Source organism: Scomber japonicus, chromosome 3 (genome assembly GCF_027409825.1).
Source record: "Scomber japonicus isolate fScoJap1 chromosome 3, fScoJap1.pri, whole genome shotgun sequence".
Classification (NCBI taxonomy): Eukaryota; Metazoa; Chordata; class Actinopteri; order Scombriformes; family Scombridae; genus Scomber; species Scomber japonicus.
In genome coordinates this window covers 32,661,472-32,679,270 of record NC_070580.1, presented here as the reverse complement: position 1 = coordinate 32,679,270, position 17,799 = coordinate 32,661,472, and the positions used below count along the sequence as shown (strand labels likewise).

Below are 17,799 nucleotides of genomic sequence, written 5' to 3'. Positions count from 1 at the left end.
CATTACCAAAAATGCTTGTAGAAGCTTTTTCTATTGTGTATTTTAGACATTCAAACTATGTAATGTATCTGCTTGTAATTAGAGGTGAAGCTAAAATAACTTTAGGGTTTGATGACCAAATAAATGGACTAGTATGGAACCAAATACTTACTTTAATCATGAGCATAGGGTTATAACTTATTTCTAGTGAACATTACTTCTTGCAGCCTCCATTAAAGTTCTGACATCAATATTTTCTGGCTTGATGTGGATCAAACTTCAACCTGCAGATGATTTATAGTAAAAAAAAAAAGTGTAATTTATTCCCTCAAAGTCTCCTCGGAGTCTAAACTTTTCCCTCGTTGGAGATACATTGAGAGGTTTTTAGAGTTATGACATTGTCTCCTCTGTCTTCTCCTCACAAGGACTTTCCATGACATCCGAGAACTGCTCCACCAACAGTGCGCATGATATAAATAGACTATTTCTATGGTAACAGTCATCTCGCTGCCGACAGAATAAAGATTGATTTTGCTCGGTGTCTTTTTGGCCGAGGCGCTCGGGTTCGGTCTTGACATTCAGACACGTCACACAGGGGCTGAAACATGGATTTGCTCTTTTTTATTCAGATGGTCGAACGTCTGTCTCCTGCTCCGACCTTTCTAATAAAGATCCATTCACGGGTTTAATTATTATTTGTTCTTGATCCTGTTTGCTTTGTGAGTCACTTCAGAAACTCTTCGCCTGTCTCTCTAAAAACTTCCTCTCACTCGCTTTCGTCTCCTTATCAAACATTTGATACTTCCTCCTCTTCTGCTGCTGTCTTTCTTTACTGGTACCAGCTACGTATCCACAAGGTGAACAGCTCACCTTCATGCTGATGTAGGAATAAATGCAAGCACATCACATCATCAATAACACACAACACGGGCCTTAAAGAGGACATGTGTGCAATGATGGCGGTTTCAGATATCTGACTATACTTAAACAAATGGAGTACTTAATTCGATACCCATCATGTGAACAGAAGCATTACATTGTATAAAATGCCACCACTCCTCCACATCTAAATGATTTGATTTTTACAGAAATACATCACACACACTTATAAATCCATGTGTGTGCATACATATATATTCTGGCAAATAAAACTCATGAAAGTGCAATTAATGTGTGCTTGCATAGGCGGCAAAATAGTCATATTTTCTAGCTCTGGGTGCATTAAAGGATCAATTGCATGTGTCGTTTGATGGGAGACATTGCGATACTACTTGGTAATGATTTATTTTGATCGATACCTTCAAGGTATGGAGTGCCAATAACCAGCCCTATATCTGACTCTTAAGATTTCTGCCTAATTTTATTATAATGAAAGTGAATGAAAACAGAAACATGTCTTTCCAGTTACAGTTTTCTCTGTTTCTTTAACTTCCTAAAATAGAGAATAATCCAACTCCTCTGCTATACTGCTATATAGTAAAGAAACTATATTACTACATCCAGATCACCTTGGACTTGATCAAACTGGACAATCTGAGCAGAGAAATGCATATTTATGTATCCTGCAAAAAATGCTAAAAACACCTAAAAACACAAGCAGGCGGGAGACAATTAATTTAAACCTGTCCTCACAGTTCACACACTGTTTGTCCAACGCAATTAAACAAGTTTGAGGAAATTTGAGGAACATAAAAAAACTAATGAATATAATCAAAGTTAGATTATGTTTCAGAGCAATTATAATTATTGGATTATTAAATTTGTTGGGTAAAGAAATACTGCTGGTCAATTGAAAAGTGCGTCAATTTCATTACTGCTAAAGTTCCTCTTCTTCTTGCTGCCTGTTTTTGGTGGCATCTCGCTGATTCTTGGACATGAACATTACACCTGCCCTTATATCGAGTTCAGGGGGCGTAACTTCTGCTAATAACAAACAATCAGCCACACGTCTCCAATTTAAGATCAAGTGGGGTTCATCATTCTGCACAGTTGGGTAAGAGCAGGAACATTTGGTGCATCTAGAGCTGACTTGTCTTATTTTATCTCTCAACAGAAAAATATAAGACAAATATAAGATAATGTTGCTATATGAGGTCGAATGTGTCTTACTTGACTTGAGTTTTTTGCAGAAAACTAATTTAAATCTTTCTGTCTGCTTCCTCCTGACCTGATTCCATCCATCCATCCATCCATCCGTGTAACAAAACTCACTCTAAAAACCCATTCAAAGCACTTCACATCCAACCTGTGTGTAGCAGACCAGCAAGAACAACCTTTCCCTTCATATCACATTGTGTTTCTGCCACTAATGAGGACCTGCAGCCTCCGACTCTCAGCAAGAATAAGCGTTAGAGGGCTTTTTTTGAGCTTGTTAAAACCTTTTAAGCAGTGTTTCTGTCTGTTTATTTTTGTCTTTTTTTAGTCTAGCCTTCTTCTCCTGGAGGCGAATAGGAAACCTGAATGTGTCATTCAAAGTATTTAAGCTTCATGCAGAGTCACTCCCCGTCTTCCTCCCCTCCTTTTCCCTCCGCAAGCTAAAAATCCATCTCTTCAAGAATCACCTCACGTCATCCAGGGACTCCGCTGCATCCTATCGACTCTCTCACATCTTCTTCTCTCTTTAACTCCACTTCACTCTCTCTTCTGCCTGTTAACCTCTGATTTCTGTATCAAACATGTCTCTCCTTCATGAAAATCACAGCAACACTTTGATCTTTGTACTCTATGCTTTTGATTATATGCCGGCGATCTACAAGTCGATTGATAAGAGTAGAGCTGCGACAACTGGTTGATTAATTGATTAGCCGATTGACAAAAACATAACTAGTAGCAACTACAAAATACGGCTAACATAGAAACTAAAAACTGCAAACTGAAAATGTTTGGGCTGTGAACTGTTGGTCGGAAAAAAACAAAATAAACTCAAATATCATCTGAAAGCTTATTATCTGATAAGACTGTGTATCTCAAGATAGTAATCTCTGAATGTGTCTAAATGGTATTATTGTGCTATTAATCAACAGGTCTGGTGATATTCTGTATTTCACTATTGAAAATAAATCCTATTAAAAGACCAAAACTAACCATTAATTGATCCGACTAACAATCATTGTCTCCATATCTTATTCCTCTGTGCCGTACAGCTCTGTTCTTGTCCAAAAACTACTAAAAATACACCAGAGCCACTTCGCTGCAGTGGGTGACATAACATGTACCTTAAGATCAATTTTGATTAAGTTGCGCCTCTAAATTAGCTGACCTTTGAGCAGATCCGGAGAGTCCAGTTATTAGGTGTGTGCCACTCTTATTTAACCTCCGCTATCAGAGAAAAAAACTTCCACACAAGAGCAGAAAGTTAGAAGCTACTGGTACGACTAACCTTCTTAGTAGATTACTATCCCTTTAGCCACCACGTATTTGCTAACTGACTATTAGCAAGCTAGTCAGCTTCACACTTCAGTAACTTCATATTGAACAAAATAGTGTGCAATGTTGAAATAAACCCAACAGTTTAGAGAAAATAAAGAGCTATTGTGACTGACTACGCTAGCGAGTTAGCAGTTAGCTTGCTAGCTAGTGTGCAATGGTGAAATAAACCCAACAGTTTAGAGAAAATAAAGAGCTATGGTGACTGACTACGCTAGCGAGTTAGCAGTTAGCTTGCTAGCTACAGCAGCTGCCCCACCAGTCCTGTGATTAGCCAGTATGTCACTGAGCCTACTCTTTGTTTACTTTGTTCTTTCCTTCCTCCCTCCTTCCTTCTTGTCTTTCTTTCCTTCCTCTCTCTTCCCTCCCTTCCTTCTTTCCTTCCTCCATCCCCCATTCTTCCTTCCGTCTGTCCTTCTCCTTTCCTCTGTCCTTCTTTTCTTCCTCCTTTCCTCTTTTCCTTTCTCCCTCCCTCCCTCCCTCCTTCCTTCTTTCCTCCCTCCCTCATACCTTCCTTCCTTTTTTCCTCAGTCCTTCCTTCCTTCCTTCCTCCCTCCTTTCCTTCCTTCCTTCCCTCTTCCTCCCTTCCTTCCTTGACTCGAGGACAACAGGAGGGTTAAAGTGATACTGATAACATCTGAGTACTTCATTTGATATCCATTAACACATTTAATGCTGTGCCTTTTATCCAGTGTATCAGGCGTTGTGGTATAGAAACACTTTAGAGCGTTTAGGCATCTCGGCTGCTGAACTCAAATTCAACACGACTTCAACACCACAGACAAGTTGATCAGCTGTGAGCAAGCCCATTGTCATATTTTCTAGATCTAGGTGCAAAAATGATCCATTGCAGGTATCGCTTGACGGGAGACATTTCGATACTACTTAAAAGGTATCAAGTACCCATACCCAGGCCTACATATGTGTCATATCTTGAAACTAGGGCTGTCAAATGATTAATTTTTTTAATCGAGATTAATCGCAGAATTTCCATAGGTAATCCCAATTAATCGTGTTTTGAATTGCATGTTTAAAATCCTGTTATTTTACATTTGAAGGCAGTTTTAAGCCCATAATGTAAAGCATTTCTTACCAGAGTGTCTTAACTGGGAATCAATCACGGCTCTGCTGCGACTCCCACACTCCAAAATGGTCCTTTGGTGGAGCTGAGGCTGGCTTGGCTGCACCTGGGTCTTTAGCGTGGAGGTGCTAACTCAAACTCCACGTACTCCGGTGGTAGTTAAACTCCGTTTGACACAGGTTGCATTTTACTTTTGACTTGTCAACTGAAGCGTCTGGAAGTGTTTTAAAGTTAAACAAGCCGTTCAAAAGTCCAGTAGCTCTCTTACTTTCCATCAGCGCGGTAGGTTTACTGCAGGAGGCCACTTCAAAGCATAGCGCTACAGCTAGAGGAGCCGTCTACGGGGGAGTAGAAGGGACAAAAAGGCTTGCAAAATTAAAATGCGATTAAAAAAAATTAACACGTCATGGATTGCATTAATCTAATCGCGATTAACACGTTAACGCTGACAACCCTACTTGAAACATATGAATATAATTAGATGCTTGCTTTACATATTCCTCATTTCTTTTCTCCAGTTGATCGAAACATTGCTAATAAAATTAATCAACTTTGTTTGTTTGTAATTTAATTGATTTTGGTATCCAGCACTAATCCCACTGATTAACACATTTAGCCATGAAGCCCTCCTCTCATATAATTGCATGTGTTCCACTTAAAAGCAGCCAGTCTTCTTTTGCTCAAGGACACTTCAGCAGAGACACAGGGATCGAACCTGTGACTGTCTCTAAAAAATCACCATTTTAATCTGCTGTAACTGAGATTATCTAACAGTTCTCAATAAATCAATCAATAAGAGCCACGTTTCTTCCTTTTTGTATGTTTTGAGCCCATTTAAAGGAGAGAACTACCGTCATGATCACCAAGTAAATTAATAAAAACATTTTGGGAAGCTTTGTGTGCTAGTTTTTCTTTTTAACCATCAATTTTCATATTAAATAGCATTTTATCTACTGTATGTGTGCTAGAGCTGCAGTAGTTAGTAGATTAATTGATTCATTAGTAGACAGAAAATGTGTGTTAATTATCAACTCATTTGATAGTTGAGCAAAGATGTTAAAATATTTGCCTGCTTCTTGTATTGAAGGATTTTCTTTGTTATATTTGTTACACTTTATTATATCTGTTGTATTTTTTGAATGTTTTTGAGCACAATAAGCACTTTGAATACATCATTTTAGGATGTTTAATTTCACATTTTTATTTTTATAACACTTTAAGAAAATGATTAATTGAGAAAATCATCTGCAGATTAATTGTTGTTAGTTGCAGCTTTGATATCCACTAACCAGTAAACTCTAATATTTGTTATTTCATTAGTACGATTGTTCAGTATTGAAGCAAAAATCAGCTGCTTGTATGTTGAGTTTTGTTTGATTTGATCAAGCTGTCGTTAAACTGCTGCTGAATTTATTATTAAGCTGCTAACAGAAAGAAATCGGGCAAACTGTGACGACGTTTTCCAATTTTTCATACCTGTGTTGCATGTTTTTTTGGTTTCTGAGCTTTTATGAGCTTTGCTGGTCCTCTACATCCGGCATGTCTACATGTAATATTTACAGTATATTTGTACTGTGAAATAAAAACGTGGTACATATTTTCATACATAGCGTTTGATTAGTATGCCAGTTTATGTGTGTTAAGTTAGAGACTTAGGATGTCCTCATAAGTACTGTATATAGACAAAAACAGACTTGTGAGGACGACTGACTTATGGGGACATTTTTTTTGTATTTTTTTGTAAGTTTATTACGTCCTCACAAGCAACAATCTGGGTTGAGAAGATAGATTTTGACTGTCTATGCCAGTTTATGTGTGTTAAGTTACAGACTTACGACGTCCTCATAAGTACAAAAACACACTTGTGAGGACGAATGACTTATGGGGACTTTTTTTTAGTATCTTTTTTTGTATGCCAATGTTTATTAAACTAGACTCAATATTGTCCTAACAAGCAACAATCTGGGTCTAGTTTCACAAAGATAGACTTTGAATGTCTATGCCAGTTTATTGGTATTAAGTTACAGACTGAAGATGTCCTCATAAGTACTGTATATGGACAAAAACACCCTTGTGAGGACGACTGACTTATGGGGACATTTTTTTTTGTATTGTTTTGTAAGTTTATTAAACTAGACTAATTATTGTCCTCACAAGCAACAATCTGGGTTGAGAAGATAGATTTTGACTGTCTATGCCAGTTTATGTGTGTTAAGTTACATTTTAGATGTCCTCATAAGTACTGTACATAGACAAAAACACCCTTGTGAGGACGACTGACTTATGGGGACATTTGTTTTTTGGGATTTTTTTGTATGCCAATGTTTATTAAACTAGACTCATTATTGTCCTCACAAGCAACAATCTGGGTCTAGTTTCACAAAGATAGACTTTGACTGTCTTTAGATGTCCTCATAAGTACTGTACATAGACAAAAACACACTTGTGAGGACGACTGACTTATGGGGACATTTTTTGTATTTTTTTTAGTATGCCAATGTTTATTAAACTAGACTCAAGATGTCCTCACAAGCAACAATCTGGGTTGAGAAGATAGACTTTGACTGTCTATGCCAGTTTATGTGTGTTAAGTTACAGACTTAGGATGTCCTCATAAGTACTGTATATGGACAAAAACACACTTGTGAGGACGACTGACTTATGGGGACATTTTTTTGTATCTTTTTTAGTATGCCAATGTTTATTAAACTAGACTCATTATTGTCCTCACAAGCAACAATCTGGGTCTAGTTTCACAAAGATAGACTTTGACCGTCTTTAGATGTCCTCATAAGTACTGTACATAGACAAAAACACACTTGTGAGGACGACTGACTTATGGGGACATTTTTCTGTTTTCTAGCATACTAAGCAACAATCTGGGTCCAGTTTTATAAAGAAAGACTTTTGATTGTGGTTTACATCAAACTAACAGACTTCAGATAGTAAATTCAGCTCTCTAGTTCATAACTTTCATTATAAGGACTGATTGGCGTAGACATGAATGGTCTAAAGATGGCAGCATGGTCTTCGTGTTTTGGCAGTTTTTATTGTATTGTGCATCATTTAATGTCGTCCAGTTGACTGATAACAGGACTGGAGGACAGTAACCCCTCTAACCATGCACTGGTCACTTTGTGTTGTTTTTACTGTGTGTTTCTGCCATTGTGTAGATCGGAGCTATTGTTGTCTTAACTTAGTTGAATTCTACTGTATGTACACTTCTGACTTTTGTAGTTTTTAACAATGGCAGTAAAGATCTAAATCTAAATTGCTATGAATTCTGGGTAAATTGAGACTAAAATCATGTTGACTGGTTCAGTTTAGTCGTTCACAGCAGCAGAAAATAATCCCATCTAGAAGAATTCAACAGTTACAGGACGTTTCACGGGGAAGATTCATCTAAAAGTGTAAAAAATATGAATATTAGATTAATCTGTATTGATAATATTTGTTAGCTGCAGCTCTGAGTGAACCTGGAGTTGGGGTAGCTAACATTTTACGCTTAAATATGTCAGTTTTAATTTTTTTTTGTAAAACTGTCTGACTAATCTAAAGTCAGACAGTTTTACAAAATTAAGTCTGGCTTTAAACTGCAGAGTCTAAAATCTCTTTGTGAAATTGACCCCGGACTTATGAGGACATTCGTCTAATATGCCAGTGTATGTGTATTAAAGTCCACATGAAATGACACTCGGACTTCCTCAACTTTATGTATTTCCTGTTAAAATAGGATGTTGGGGCAACAAGATATCAGTTTGGGGGAGAAACATTATTTTTATTTTAAGGGAAAGGTGAACAAGAGAGGATGCTCAAAGATTTATGAAGGTTTTATTATTAATTTATTTACGCCCCCACTAGTGCAGGATGATGTCACCATTTAAGGTAGTCTGCTTCACAGGAAGTAGAAGTCATGTGAGGTCATTGCATGGGGGACTTTAAACTAAACTAGACTCCAGAGGTCCTCACAAGTACTGTACATAGCCACAGACAGGCTTGTGAGGACTACTGAATTATGGGGACATTAGCTTAATATGCCAGAGGTCCCCACAAGTACTGTAAATAGCCACAGACAGGCTTGTGAGGACTACTGAATTATGGGGACATTTGTTTAATATGCCAATGTACATGTATTAATCTCCAGAGGTCCTCACAAGTACTGTACATAGCCACAGACAGGCTTGTGAGGACTACTGAATTATGGGGACATTTGTTTAATATGCCAATGTACAGAGGTCCCCACAAGTACTGTAAATAGCCACAGACAGGCTTGTGAGGACTACTGAATTATGGGGACATTTGTTTAATATGCCAATGTACATGTATTAATCTCCAGAGGTCCTCACAAGTACTGTACATAGCCACAGACAGGCTTGTGAGGACTACTGAATTATGGGGACATTAGCTTAATATGCCAATGTACAGAGGTCCTCACAAGTACTGTACATAGCCACAGATAGGCTTGTGAGGACTACTGAATTATGGGGACATTAGCTTAATATGCCAATGTACAGAGGTCCTCACAAGTACTGTACATAGCCACAGACAGGCTTGTGAGGACTACTGAATTATGGGGACATTTGTTTAATATGCCAGTGTACATGTATTCATCTCTGGAGGTCCTCACAAGTACTGTACATAGCCACAGGTAGGCTTGTGAGGACTACTTAATTATGGGGACATTTGTTTAATATGCCAGTGTACATGTATTAATCTCCAGAGGTCCTCACAAGTACTGTACATAGCCACAGACAGGCTTGTGAGGACTACTGAATTATGGGGACATTTGTGTGTTTTTCTGTATGTGTGTATGTGTGTGTGTGTGTGTGTGTGTGTGTGTGTGTATAGCTACATTACCCTTGGCTAATTAGCTCACTATAAAGACCTTAATACATTAGTATAATAATATTTACGTATGCACAATTTACAGTGTCTGTGTGTACTCGTTAAGGCATATCGTATCCTTACATGACATAAATAATAATATCTGTGTACATATTATACAAATAAGTAGGCGCTCGATGTTAGTTTTCTTTTAAAGCAACATATCTGCTATTTTAAGCCCAGTTCTGAATCAGTTTTTTTTAATAATACAGATTATTTTATGGAATATCTGGTTATAATAAAGATTCATTTCATCTTTCAGTTTAAATAAAACCACAGTCACCGTAGCTGGAACTAGTTTTTTTGATGATCCACTAAAACACTCACAATTTTAAATATCGCCGTATAAATATCGTCATTCATACGTATTTTCAAGTTCGAGAGCTGCTGCTGCTGCTGATAGCTGATGTTTTTGTTATTTCGCAGCATGATTATACAAAGATCCACTCTCTCATATACTGTGGAAAAAATGACACCAGCAGAAAAAAATGCTGATTGTAGTAATCACGATTCGAGGCAACAGTTTTTTTTGGGGGGGAGTGATGCAGCATGAGACGTTAGATATGGGACGTTATGGTGGGGGGGTAGGGGGAGGCGGGAGGTTCTTTTTTTAGCTTAAATCAACATTTCATGGTGATGTAGACCTTCAGCCACCAGCAGTGACGACGTTAATTAACTCTGCTGGGAGAGAGAGAGAGAGAGAGAAACTGTCGACGAGTGAGTTGACTCTCGCCAGAATCACACTTTTCCCCCCTCCAGCTGTCTGAGATCAACCTTCAAACACGTGTAATTTAAACTAAATTACTCTTTTTCTGACGCCCGACAATCGATTTACACTCTGACACATTTCTGTGAAAGAAAAACCAACCAACCAACATCACTGTGATAAAGAAACAGCATCGATTTGCAACCAAGACACAGTAACAAAAACTGTTTTCGGCTCAAATCGAGTAGAGGACAAGAATTATTAAAGACTGACGACATCGAATCAGGTAAGAGAGTAGAAGAAGCAGAAGAGCTCTCGGACAGCTGATGCAATGCTTTCCGGGTGATGATGAGTGTCACGCTCTCGACAGTGACTCATTTCACTTCTTCTTCTTCTTCACCTCTCTCTCCGTCTCTCTCCTCCCATCATCACCTCCTTCCTCCCTCTCTCTCTCTCTCTCTCTCTCTCTCTCTCTCTCTCTCTCTCTCCCTCATATCTTATTACCCTTTCTTGGAGATGCTCTGTCATCACGTCGCCTTTTTATCCTCATTAGCAAGTTAAAGCTGATTCTGCTGTTGCATTCGCAGCAAGAAATGTCAGATATTAAAGCTGCATTAAGCAATTTTTTTCACCACAAGGGGATATAAAGATAAAATATATGACCAACATAGCAACTTTCCTGCTACATATTGTGACTTTTAAGACAATTTTCTGTAGTATTTTCTCCAAAAGGCGACAAATCAACCAATTCATTCACAATAATTTAGTTACTTTTGCTCTTCAATTGTTCATTGTGGCTGCAGTTTCTCAGATTGACAGTGAAGTACATCTAGTATTCATTTCGTACAGTGTATTCATGGTTATACACCAACTAATCCTGGATTTTGGAGGTTAATATGAATATTTGACTGCTTAAATATGATTTTGTTTCTTTACATAAACTTTTAAGTGATTATTGGGGCCACTGCCAGGTCATAAATATGGAGAAAAACTTCAATTAAGTCATAATTTTATAAGAAAATGCCATGATATTAAAAAAAAAAGTCATAATTTTTCAAGATTAAAGTCTTATTTTTAAGAGAAAAAGCTGTAATATCTCAATAAAACCTCAAAATTGAATAATTCTGACATTATTAGAAAAAAGTCACAATGTATTGAGACCCTGTTGAGCTCTAATCAACACCTCCAGTTGGTTTTATATGGAGAAGCTGATCCGAGCTGCAGAGTTTCATGTTGATACACAATCATTGTAATAAACTAAAAAAAAGTGGCTTAATGCAGGTTTAAACTCTTTTTGTGTCCTGCTGGTTGCTGGAGGCGGCTGGTGAGTGTTTCTATGGTTACTTCATGCTGTATCTTCTTTATACTGTTGCGTCCCTTTATTGCTGATGCTGGTGGTGAAAGTCGATGTCACACCACGGTGAAATATTAATCTCAAAAAATGTCTGTTGCCTCTGTTAACGTGTGCGAGAGCTTCTCCACCACACTTGATTTAAGACAGTCCAATAATGACACTCTGACTATTGTATCTGCTAGATTTTCAATGACACTCGAGTCGCAGCAGCATGAAAAGTGAGAATATTTAACGTCTGTTTTAAGGTTAATCCTGTGATTATGGTTTTGAAATATGGCTAAGGTTTTGTTAAAAGTTGAACATCTTTTCTGTTCACCTGATAGTTGAGTATCAACACTGGACTTCGTAAATTAAGCGTTAACCTTTGCTTTCCCAGCTCCAGAGCCGGACGACACAATGTGCTTCTCAGTCTCTGATTAACATACGACGATTGTTGAATACTGGAACTCTAATCTTTGATATACAACTATCCATCTCCACATGTGCTCTTATCCACAGCGCTGTAGGCTTACCTCAAGTCTTCAAGCCCTCTTAAAGTTAAATCTTACATCCTTAGTGATTGGTCAGAATAAATATCCCTTCAGCTCGGTTTTACCTTCATCCCCAAAAAAATCTCTGGGTTAAAGCTGGGTCAGTCCAGCGGAGAGCCTTGTGCTCAAGATGCTTCTCTCCCGCCGTCAGCACAAATGGTGACCTGCACCATTCTGCATCCTCGTTTTGAACTCGGCTCGCTCAGAGGAAGGCAAAACAGCTGCAGAGTGAAAGAAAGTAAAGGACGGCTAGTTGACTCCATGTGCAGCAGCTGAGGAAGAAGAAGAAGAAGAAGAAGACGCAGCAGCAGCAGCAGGAGGAGGAGGATGCCTGCTCGGTCCCGGTTCTGATTTGGAGTCCCGCCTCGCCCCCGCTTGTGTGTTATTCCTCGTCTCTGCATGTTCTACCAAAAACTCCTCTCCTCCGTCCCCGCCTTCGCCTCCCATCGCCTCTCCGGTCGCCAGCTGCTTCATCCTCAGGTTGATGGAGCCGTAAGTCCTCTTGGGACGCACGAACGCCGTCCTGCGCCGGTACATTTCCCCCCGGCAGATGGAGACCATGAGCAGCACCGACAGGAACATCCCACCCAGAGTCAGCAGGCCCAGACCCGCGATGATGCACTTGTCCAGGTGGGATCCCAGCTGGGCGTAGTACATCTCCAGCTTCTCCATCTGTCGGGCCGACACGGAGTCGGGGTCGACTTTGGCCTCTCTGGGGATCGTGTAGGCGATGACCACCAGGACGATCCCGCTCACCAGGAACACCAGAGCGAAGATGAAGCCGTAATCTGCTGAGTGGTCGTCAACCGGGTGGAACGCGGTGAAGTCCTGACCGTCTTCCTGGCCACCGCCTCCTCCTCCTCCTCCTCCTCCTTCCTCCTCATCGTACGGCCGTGGGGAGAGCTCCTGATGCTGCTGCTGCTGGTCACCCTGAAAGAAAGAGAGAGAGAGAAAGAGAGTGAATGAAAGAAGGAAAGAAAGAAGCAGTAAATAAAGAAATAAAGAATTAAACAAACAAAGAAAAAAAGGAAGCAGTAGACAAAGAAAGGAAGACAGGACGAAAGAAAAAAGAAAGCAGTAGTACACTAAGAAAGAAAGAAGTAAAGAAAAAAAGAAAGAAAGGAAGGGGCAGTTAAAGAAACAAACAAACAAACAAAGAAGAAAGCAGTAGACAAAGAAAGAAAGTAAGAAAGAAAGAAAGGCAGTTAAAGAAAGAAAGAAAGAAAAGTAAGCAGTTGCAGAAAGGCAGAAAGAAAGAAAGAAAGAAAGAAAACAAAAAAAGAAAGAAAGAGAGAGAGAAGAAAGCAGTAGACAAAGAAAGGAAGAAAGAAATAAAGATAGAAAGAAAGAAAAAGAAAGCAGTAGTACACAAAGAAAAAGTAAGAAGGAAAGAAAGAAAGATAGAAAGGAAAACAGAAAGAAAGAAAGAAAGTAAGAAAGAAAGAAAGCAAGCAGTTGCAGAAAGAAAGAAAGCAGCAGTAGACAAAGAGAAATATAAAACAGTAAATGAAAACAGAGCGACACATGACCCAGAATAAAAAAATAAAAATGAAGAATTTAAAGAAAAAGACAAATAAGAATAAACAGAAGAAGAAGAAGAAGAAGAACAAACAGATGATGAAGAAGGAGAAGAAGAAGAAGAACAAACAGATGATGAAGAAGGAGAAGAAGAAGAAGAACAAACAGATGATGAAGAAGGAGAAGAAGAAGAAGAACAAACAGATGATGAAGAAGGAGAAGAAGAAGAAGAAGGAGAAGAAGAACAAACAGATGATGAAGAAGGAGAAGAAGAAGAAGAAGAACAAACAGATGATGAAGAAGAAGAAGAAGAAGAAGAACAAACAGATGATGAAGAAGGAGAAGAAGAAGAAGAAGAAGAACAAACAGATGATGAAGAAGAAGAAGAACAAACAGATGATGAAGAAGGAGAAGTGAGAGCTTCAGTCTTCCGATGAGTCGACTCTGAGTCACTCTTTAAATAATGTAAGTAAACATCTGAGCCGAGCGACGACGACAAAACAACATGAAACTTAACCTCCTTAAAATAAAACAGACTTTGTTGTTAAAAACAGAATTTTGGATCATTTATTTTAAAAAAAACAACTTTGAGATAAAAAAAGTTGCTCCAGATGTTCATTTAACCTTCCTGTCGTCCTCCTGGGTCAAATTGACCCCGTCTATTTTGGCAGTTCTTTCTTTCCTCCCTTCCTTCCTTCCTTCTGTCCTGTCTCCCTCCCTTCTTCTCTCTTTCTTTACTTCCTCTCTCTTTCCTCCTTCCTTCCTTCCTCTTTTCCTTCCTCCCTCCTTTCCTTCCTTTTTCCTCCCTTCCTTCATTCCCTCCTTCCTTCCTTCCTCCCTCCTTTCTTTCCTTCTTTCCTTCCTTCCTTTCCTCCCTCCCTCCTGTCCTTCCTTTTTTCTCCCTTCCTCCTTTCCCTCCTTCCTTCCTCCCTCCTTTCTTTCCTTCTTTCTTTCCTTCCTTTCCTCCCTCCCTCCTTCATTCCTTCCTTCCCTTTTCCTCCCTTCCTTCTTTCCCTCCTTCCTTCCTTCCTTTTTCCTCCTTTCCTTCCTTCCTTCCCTCTTTCCTTCCTCCCTCCTTTCCTTCCTTCTTTCTCTCTTTCCTACCTCCCTCCTTTCTTTCCTTCTTTCCTTCCTTCCTTTCCTCCCTCCCTCCTTCATTCCTTCATTCCTTCCTTCCCTCCTTCCTTCCTCCCTCTTGTCCTTCCTTCCTTCCTCCTTTCCTACCTTCCTTCCTCCCTTCCTTCCTCCTTCCCTTCCTTCCTTGACTCGAGGACAACAGGAGGGTTAACATCTGGCATCATCTTCCAAAGCTGTAATGTTTCTGTCACAGATATTGCTCCTTTTTTCTCGGGTCAGTTAATCTCCCCAGCGACCTTTGACCTGCGATGACGTCACCGTGTAACCTTCAATGCCCTCCTCTCTGGTTGTAATTCAGCACGTCGATGCAGCGAGGCCATGAATCGAGAGCTCGGGGAGGTTTTTAGGTTTTCAGCTTTTTAGTGACACAATCTGGCTCCGTCCTGCTCATCCTTTCCATCCGGCTTTGTTTAACGTGGAAATCTGTGTAAGCTGATGTTTAGGATTTAGGACGGAGAGCTCGGGGGTTTATGTTTTTTATTTGCAGCCAAGATTTATCAGTATGTATGAAAAAAAAGAGGAGGAGTAAAACATGTGATTATGGTAACTCTTATAATAATGTGTTTTTGATATGTGAGAGTATTCAGAGGTAAAGTAAAGGTCAAAGCGAGCTCTAAATGTTCACACACAGTAAATAATACATCTTACAATTTCTCTTTCCAGCCGAGGAGAATAAAGGTTCAGGCTGCTTTTGTTTGTTATGTTATTTCAATACAGTCACCAGCCTCTTCTTTAGGTTCACTGGTTCAATCTAATTCAATCAACTCTGCTTTAAGTTTTATATTAATGAAGCTTGAAAAAAGTAGAATTTATGGAGGAGTTGTTGTATTGGATTGAATTAGATTACACAGGTCTACCTACTGGTGACTGTATGTATATAAACTGTGGAAAGAGATGTTGATACACTAATTAATTTGGTGTTATGTGTCTTGTACCCAAACCAAATAATATGGGGACAAAAGCAAATATATACATAAAAAAGTTGGTCCTAAAAATAATAATAATTTTAATATAAGTTGTATAGAAAATGTGATATTTGTGTAATGTAATGTGTCACTGTAAACTACATCCATTAAACGTGTTATTAAGGTAAAAAAACAATAATAAAGTAAGATATAGTTAATAAATAAACATTCAGAAGGCGTTAAGCATTGTTTGTGTGTTAGCAGACCACAGCCACTTAACTAGTTAAAATGTTGTCGACAATGTTTAAAACAGCTATTTTCCATATAAAGAAAATAATGTAATTATATTTTATCATTCCAGGATGATAGCAGACATCGTTAGGATAATTATAATACCTCTGAAGATAACCTCACTGCCGGAGAAACGCTACCTTTAGCATAAAACCATAGACTGTATAAAAGAAATGGACGTAACATCCGTAACGTCACCCATTGGTTTGTGGACTGCTGCTCGGAAGCCAATAGTTTCGAATCTTGTCAGCGCCATCTTGAAAATTTCAGGTGCATGCTGGGAAAAATAAAAACACGGATTCTACTTATATGGGCATGAGGCGGGGCCATGGGCGGAGCGGGGAGGTTTCTATGGTTGCGAGGGCTGGATCTCGAGGACATTGGTCAATCAACCTGTCAATCAGGACGTAGCCACGCCCTAATGCATACCCTGCTTTATCGTCAAATATAAAATCAGGGAGGCCAAAATGTCACAAATGAACATCATACTGCATTGAAGAAGGCTTTAAACTAGCGATTGAGACCATAAACACATTTTGAAAACGTTTACTGAGGTTAGAAATCAAGTGAGAAGTTGGTGAATTCTCCATTGACTTGTATAGAGACGGCCGCCCCCTGGTGGCCTTTTGATAGAATGCAGTTCTAAGTTAAGTTAAGTTACTTCCACATTGGCCTCACTTCAGAGGACCGGAACTCCCCGCCTGCATAAAACGTATTTTTTATTACGCGTTTCTGCAAAGACCCGCCCTACTCTGCCTGTGATTGGCTAGCACTCATCGTAGGAGCGAGATGATTGGGTTAGGGTAAGAATATCGGGGTCGGAGCCAATCAGAGGTCACAAATAAATGATAGCTGACCCACCTTGCTGTTTCCTAAAGTAGAAGGAGGACAGCTCGTTGCTCCTCCTTGCTGCTGCTGCTGGTTCGGCTCCTCGTCTTGCTGGTAGGAAGCGTTTTCAAACCCGCGGGCAGCGCTGCCCACTGTGGTCGCTGTCCATGGTGCTGAAACCGCCGTCGAAGAAACTCCTCTACCGCCATGCAGCTCCCGGAGCTCTACGGCGTTGAACGAGGACTCCATCGAAACCTGCGGGATGTGCTCATGTCTTCACAACCATCCTACTGTGCATTGTTCTCACTGGAAAAAGAGAAAGATAATATAAAAAAAATGGAAATATAATGATGACTATATGAGTGGTAGCCAATCAGCGGCCCATGAGCCAAATCTGGGCCTCCACAAGAGAGCTAAAATGTTCTTTTTCATCATTTACATCAAAACTTTTGATTTTTTTTTTCAAATATCAGCAGATATAAAGTTTAATACATCTGTTATCTGTTAGTGGAAACATTTAATTAATTTCATTTCAGTCATTTATGGTCAAATTTGTTTAAATAATAATATTAATGCATTTTATTTAAAGGCGCCTTTCTTGGCACTCAAGGACACCGTTCAGAGTTAGCTAAATTAAAAACACGTTAAAAAGAAACAACAATACTAATAAAATATAAAAATAAAGACAATATAAAAATGACACAGCAAGTGACATCAGATGGAACGAGCAGTTTTAAACAGATGTGTTTTGAGTTGTGATTTGAAAAGGGGGAACGAATCGATGTTTCTGAGTTGGGGTGGTAATGAATTCCAGAGACGAGTGGTGAGATGGGCGGAGGGGACAGACAGGTGTATGGAGGAAGAGGATCTGAGGGAACGGGAGGGAGTGGGAACATGGAGAAGATCGGACAGATATGTGGGGGTGAGGTTGTGAATGGCCTTGAATGTTAACAGAGGAACTTTGAATTGAATACGGAAGTGAACTGGAAAAATATAAGTTGCTTTCCTAAAAGAAACTGTTTCATCGACCAATTATATGCTTTAATTAATTAATAGAAATTAAAGAAACACTCCCCTTAACTAAAACTAGACTGCCGATCAGGCTTATACCTGTTTAAAACTCAAATTTAGCCAATAATAAGGAGCTATAGGCTAGACTA

At 39.2% G+C, this 17,799-nt stretch overlaps 1 protein-coding gene across 1 annotated transcript; it reads right to left on the bottom strand.

Annotated features, from left to right (window-relative positions):
- Positions 1-708: 708 nt before the first annotated feature.
- On the bottom strand, positions 709-16,888 carry tmem74b (transmembrane protein 74B). Its single transcript, XM_053315612.1, has 3 exons — positions 16,673-16,888; positions 12,292-12,881; positions 709-856 (listed from the first exon to the last, which is right to left on the bottom strand). Exons 1-3 carry the CDS (start codon positions 16,886-16,888, stop codon positions 709-711), a joined length of 954 nt encoding a protein of 317 aa, XP_053171587.1.
- Between the last annotated feature and the right edge of the window lie 911 nt (positions 16,889-17,799).

Excerpts from the sequence above, each read along its gene's own strand:
- tmem74b (XM_053315612.1), bottom strand. The coding sequence starts at position 16,888 with ATGGAGTCCTCGTTCAACGCCGTAGAGCTCCGGGAGCTGCATGGCGGT. Across the intron at positions 12,882-16,672 it reads CTACTTTAGGAAACAGCAAG|CAGCAGCAGCATCAGGAGCT; the intron begins GTGGGTCAGCTA and ends CAGGGTGACCAG. Across the intron at positions 857-12,291 it reads TCAGAACCGGGACCGAGCAG|CATGAAGGTGAGCTGTTCAC; the intron begins GCATCCTCCTCC and ends TTCCTACATCAG.